The sequence below is a fragment of the Eretmochelys imbricata genome, chromosome 13 (genome assembly GCF_965152235.1).
Source record: "Eretmochelys imbricata isolate rEreImb1 chromosome 13, rEreImb1.hap1, whole genome shotgun sequence".
NCBI lineage: Eukaryota > Metazoa > Chordata > Testudines > Cheloniidae > Eretmochelys > Eretmochelys imbricata.
Window position 1 is genome coordinate 36,547,798 of NC_135584.1, and position 5,694 is coordinate 36,553,491.

Here is a 5,694-nt window from a genome sequence, read left to right on the forward strand (position 1 = left end):
GGATAACTGTGGGTCTAAAAGCAGCTTTGCACATCCTTCCATTATCAGTCAGTGGACAGAAGCTGCATTTGCAAACATAACCAGCATTTAAAGTACATCCAAAGAAACCCTCTGATGAAATGAGATGATGAATGGCTGGAATCCCCGATAAACTAAGCAGTCCCTACTGCCAAGGGCAGCAACCTCTCATCTGTACTGCTCGGCAGCTTGTAAGACCTGAGCGATTTTTATAGCTTCAGAATATCTAGACATGCACACACACAGCTACTTGGTATTGATGCCTGCTTTAATGCTTGTTTCTGCCTGCTACTCCTAGGTGGGAGATAGCAGGGAGTAAGTCTGTTTCCAAGGTCTGAGATTTTGACAGTCGCCTAATAGTGCTAGGAATTAGGGCCCCCGATATCTGTTGTTTATAGGACCTGTAGGACCTTTTATAGTTGACAATTAACCAGACATATGTTACAGCTGTCATCTTGGTTGACTCCAGTGATTGAACCAAGGACCTGCATAAGTAAAGCCATGAATGCCTATATTTTGAGTGAAAGAACCAGGGATTTCTAGCTGGGCCTGTGACAGACTCATAAACTCTGCAGCTTGGGCACAGATCGGTATTCATAAAATGCACTAATCAGTGGATTAGTTGCACACAGACTAGTTGTTTTTGGTGAGTACTTTACTATTTGATGCTAATCCAGGACCATGAAGATCTGTGTGCCATGAAGATCTGTTTTTAAGACAGAGATCTAGTTATACGTTATGTGATTGTCAAAAACAGGGGCCTAAAATATTTAGGCAACAGTTCCTATTGTAATTGGGTGCCAAAATTGGGTACCTATTGGGTACTGGGTACCAAGCTCCCTTAGGATCCATTGACAGTTCCATCCAGGGACAATAAAACACCCATCATTCTAGTGTTGGAATACTTGTCAAAGATCAAGCCCTTATAAAGCCCAGTTGTCTAACTAAAATGAGCTCTATATGACAAAATTTGACTACGGGTTTAACTGTCTTTCTTTTATGGGTCCATTTATTCCATCAGGTGAAACTCCCAGTATCAATGAGCAAGGAAAATCACACCAGAGTGAAGGAATTCATCCTTCTGGGATTCCCTGGGTCTCAGTATTTGCAGCTGTCCCTCTTCATACTCTTCCTCTTCATGTATGTCCTGATCATCACTGGTAATGTGGCCATCATCTTCCTAGTCAGGACCCACAGATGCCTTCAAACCCCCATGTACTACTTCCTCTGCAACTTTGCCTTCCTGGAGATCTGGTTCACCACAGCCTGTGTCCCTAAGACTCTAGCCAATCTTGTGTCCCAAAGCAAATCCATCTCCTTCACCAGCTGCCTTCTGCAGATGTATTTTGTCTTCTCCTTTGGCTGCACAGAATACTTCCTCTTGGCTGTCATGGCCTATGACCGCTATCTGGCCATTTGCTACCCATTGCATTATAACGCTATTATGAGCAGCACTCTCTCTGTTCAGCTGGCCCTTAGCTCTTGGGTGGGTGGTTTCCTGGTTATTTCTGTGCCAGCAGCTCTGATTGCCAGATTGTCCTTCTGTGGCCCAAATGTCATCAATCACTTCTTTTGTGACATATCTCCCTGGATAATTCTCTCCTGCACTGACACCTACCTTGTTGAGGTGGTCTGTTTCATCATGTTTGCCATCGTCATCCTAGGGTCCTGTGTGATAACCCTGGTATCCTACATTTATATCATCTCCACCATCTTGAAAATCCCCTCAGCACAAGGTCGGCAAAGGGCCTTTTCCACCTGCTCTTCCCACCTCACAGTTGTGATTATATGGTACGGATCCACTGTTTTTCTACATGTTAAACCATCCATAGAGACCTCATTGGAACTGACCAAAATAGTCACCATCTTGAACACAATTGTGACTCCATTGCTAAATCCTTTCATCTACACATTGAGAAACAAAGAGGTCACAGAGATCTTGAAAAAGGTATTCAGCGGGGGAACTTGAAGTCATTGTAAGATGTCCTGATGGTCACTGATTGTAGTAGAAAACATGGAAAGAGACAATGTCAATTATTTTAATAATCTATCAAAGCCTTAGCAAGTTACTAGGGTCACGGCAAACTCATGTAAAAGTATCATCAAAAACATCACATAAAACTTCTGGATATGTAACTTTTTATTAGTAGTAGTTCTATTGTCTGCATTATAGTAGAGTTTAGGAACCAAAGTCATGGGCCAGTACCCCATTCTACTAGGTGCTGTACAAATATAGACCAACAAGATCTTGGTCCTGCCCCAAACAGCTTACAATCTAAATATTTGGCAAAAGACAACAGTTTTATACTGACAGATAGATGGGGGAGAACAAAGAAGTAATTAAATGTGAAGATGATACAAAACTACTCAAGATAGTTAAGTCCAAAGCAGACTGTGAAGAGTTACAAAGGGATCTCACAAAACTCGATGACTTGGCAACAAAATGGCAGATGAAATTCAATGTTGATAAATGCAAAGTAATGCACATTGGAAAACATAATCCCAACTATACATAAAAAGTGATGGGGTCTAAATTAGCTGTTACCACTCAAGAAAGAGATCTTGGAGTCACTGAATATTTCTCTGAAAACATCCACTCAGTGTGAGTGGCAGCCAAAAAAGTGAACAGAATGTTGGGAATCATTAAGAAAGAGATAGATAAGATAGAAAATATCATATTGGCTCTGTATAAATCCACGGTATGCCCATATCTTGAATACTGTGTCTAGATGTGATCGCCCCATCTCAAAAAAGATACATGGAATTGGAAAAGGTGCAGAAAAGGGAAACAAAAATAATTAAGGGTATGAAATAGCTTCCATATGAGGAGAGATTAATAAGACTGGGACTTTTCAGCTTGGAAAATAGACAGGTAAGTGGGGATATGATAGAGATCTATGAAGTCATGACTGGTGTGGAGAAAGTAAACAAGGAAATGTTATTTGCTCCTTCTCATAATACAAGAATTAGGGGTCATGAAATGAAATAAATAGGCAGCAGGTTTAAAACAAACAAAAGGAAGTATTTCTTCACACAACAAAGTCAACCTGTGGAATTCTTTGCCAGGATGTTATGAAGGCTAATACTATAACAGAAAAATTCATGGAGGATAGGTCCATCAATGGCTATTAGCCAGGATGGGCAGGGATGCAAAACAATGTTCTATGTTCTTATGTTACTGGTAAGCATGACACACATCTCAGCACACTAGCTGCCTAACCATTGTCAAGTTGTTTTGTGTAGGCATGTTATACAATGCCTTTAGAAACATAATAAATTAATGTCAGTTGTTTTAGTGGCATGTCAAAATGCCATAGTTTTGGAAACATACCAATACGTTACATCCCCTTTTTCATGAAAATTATGAGTGACACATCACAGTCTTTTCAAAGACAGTAGAGGCATGTCATTGTCCAAGGAGCATTTTTAGCAACATAACTGAGTGAGGTTAATTTCTGAGATGATTCCAATATTTTGTTATAATTTTAGAAGCATGTCAAATGACGTCAAAGTTTGGAGAGATATGCCAAAGTTATTTAAAGATTTCTAGAGACAAATAAATCTACACAGATTTATTATAGCTTCCAATGACATGTCAAAGTCTTTAAATACATTTTAGAGACATGTGAACATCATAGAAATGTCTTCAGATGCATTAAAGCAATGCCTGCATTTAGAGAGAAATCTTTCTTTAGTCATAATCTTAAATACAAATTGCATCATGTGAAAGTTTGTGGACACACGTCAAATTGATGTTGTAATTATCAGAGCCATGTCCATATTTTTTTCATATCTTTCCAAGACATAGCAAAGTTTTTTGGACCAGATGCCCAAAGGTATTTAGGTGCCTAAATCCCACTGAAGTCAATGGGAGTTACATGCCCAAACACCTTTGAAGGTTTGGGCTTTCAAGCCTTGCCAAAATTTTGTAATAGAGCTAGAGTTATGTCAAATCACGTAAAAGTTTGTAGAAACCTGTCAAATATACATCCAAATGTTGACAGATGTGACAAAGTATTGTCATATCCTTCAAGTCATGTCTGAGCCTTGTCAAAGTTGTTAGTGACTCTGATCAACAAATTTTGGATTATATCAAAAGTATGTCATGCATGTGGTGATATGTTCAAAGATTTGGAGTAGTGAACAAAATTAACCACATTCTTCTCATAACTGATTTTGCTTGATCTTTGTAGAGGGAAGTTTTTATCAGCAAGGTAGAGTTTGGTTTGCCCCAAGGTAATATTGGCTGGGATTTTTAAACAGGGCCTAAGGGATTTAGGTACCCAATTCCCATTGAAAATCACATCCACTTACTTAGCTCCTTTGAAAATGCCTTTTGAGAAGTTGTATAAAACTTTTTCCATCTGAAGGATGATCCTTTTTTGCCATTTTTAGCTAGCATAATTGGCCCACGAAACCTAACAAGATAGACTCGGTCGTGCTCAAATCCCAGCATACCAAAGATATTTCCATCCCATACCAAGATTGTAAACTGGTGGATATAGGGCACAAGGGGCCAGGCAGTGGACTAAGAGTGTGTGTGCGCCCAGTGGTGGGACTCCTGGCACTCAACTTTGATGGCACAGATGGAGCACACTGGAAACAATCACCATGTAACTGGCTATTCCTGCTCCATTGAAGGTATGCATGAGGACCTTTTCCTGGAGGCAATGGATGAAGAGTAGGGCTGCTGGGTGGTGGAGCTGCCTCTCTTGCCTTTAACAAGCTCAGGGAAATACCTTAATCTCAACCCACTTAGGCAAATCCTGTGGGAATTCCACATCTGTATTCAGAGAACATGACATCCCTATGTCTTCTGAAAAGCTGGAAGAATAAAACAGCAGGAACTCAAGACATCTCACATACAGGGCAAGACTTTACTCTTTGTCTGGATTCACATTCATTGTAACTATCTCCAACAAATTTCAATGGAATTATTCCAGATTTACAGCAGTGTAAATGAGGACAACTTCACCAGATTTGTGACACAGCACCCTAGAGATCCCATATTCACCACTGTCAGATAATTATGACATGTTTTGTACAAAGTATGCCCTGTGAGATATCATTTTAAAAGTCTTGATCTGTTCAACATAAATTTACTGTTGGATTTATGTGCTATCATTGTGTGTGAAGTTATGAAGTTTAGCTATGTGTGTGTTACTGAAATATGTTGTGAAGTTGGGAACACCCACAACCAGCCTTTCAGGCACAATAATGAATAAGCCAGACTCACTGATGACCCATCAAAGAGAATCCACTTTCCCAACGGCCATTCCAGAAGACTTCTCAGAGAGAACACATAGACAATGGAGACTGCTTGACCAATCAATGCCACTCCTTGCATGGTGAGGTAGTACTCAAGAACCTTCCCAATCTCTTCCCTTGCCATTAATCACATTGACTATGGCTGAGATTTACAAAGAAGCTTAGGGCAGTTAGGCACTAATGGGAGAAGATTGCCTACTTCTCTTAGGCTTTGGCTACACTATAAAGATTTCCTGGTGTCCTTATGTTGGCTAGGAGCATGAAAAAATGCTGCAACTATATTGAAAGAACAATTAGTGTGGTGGCAGAGCTAATGTCATGCAGGGAGGTGGTGTAGCTATGCCGACAAAAGAACTGCTTTTGTCAGCATATGCTGTTTCTCCACTAGGTGGCACTGGAGAAGGGGCA

General features: G+C 40.1%; 1 protein-coding gene across 1 annotated transcript; it reads left to right on the top strand.

Annotated features, from left to right (window-relative positions):
• The first annotated feature begins 1,057 nt into the window (after window positions 1-1,057).
• Window positions 1,058-1,987, top strand: LOC144273209 (olfactory receptor 6F1-like). The gene has a single exon (XM_077831736.1). The coding sequence runs from the start codon at window positions 1,058-1,060 to the stop codon at window positions 1,985-1,987; it is 930 nt and encodes a 309-aa protein (XP_077687862.1).
• Window positions 1,988-5,694: the final 3,707 nt, after the last annotated feature.

Bases quoted from the DNA above. Each gene is read 5' to 3' on its own strand.
- LOC144273209 (XM_077831736.1), top strand. From the start codon at position 1,058: ATGAGCAAGGAAAATCACACCAGAGTGAAGGAATTCATCCTTCTGGGA.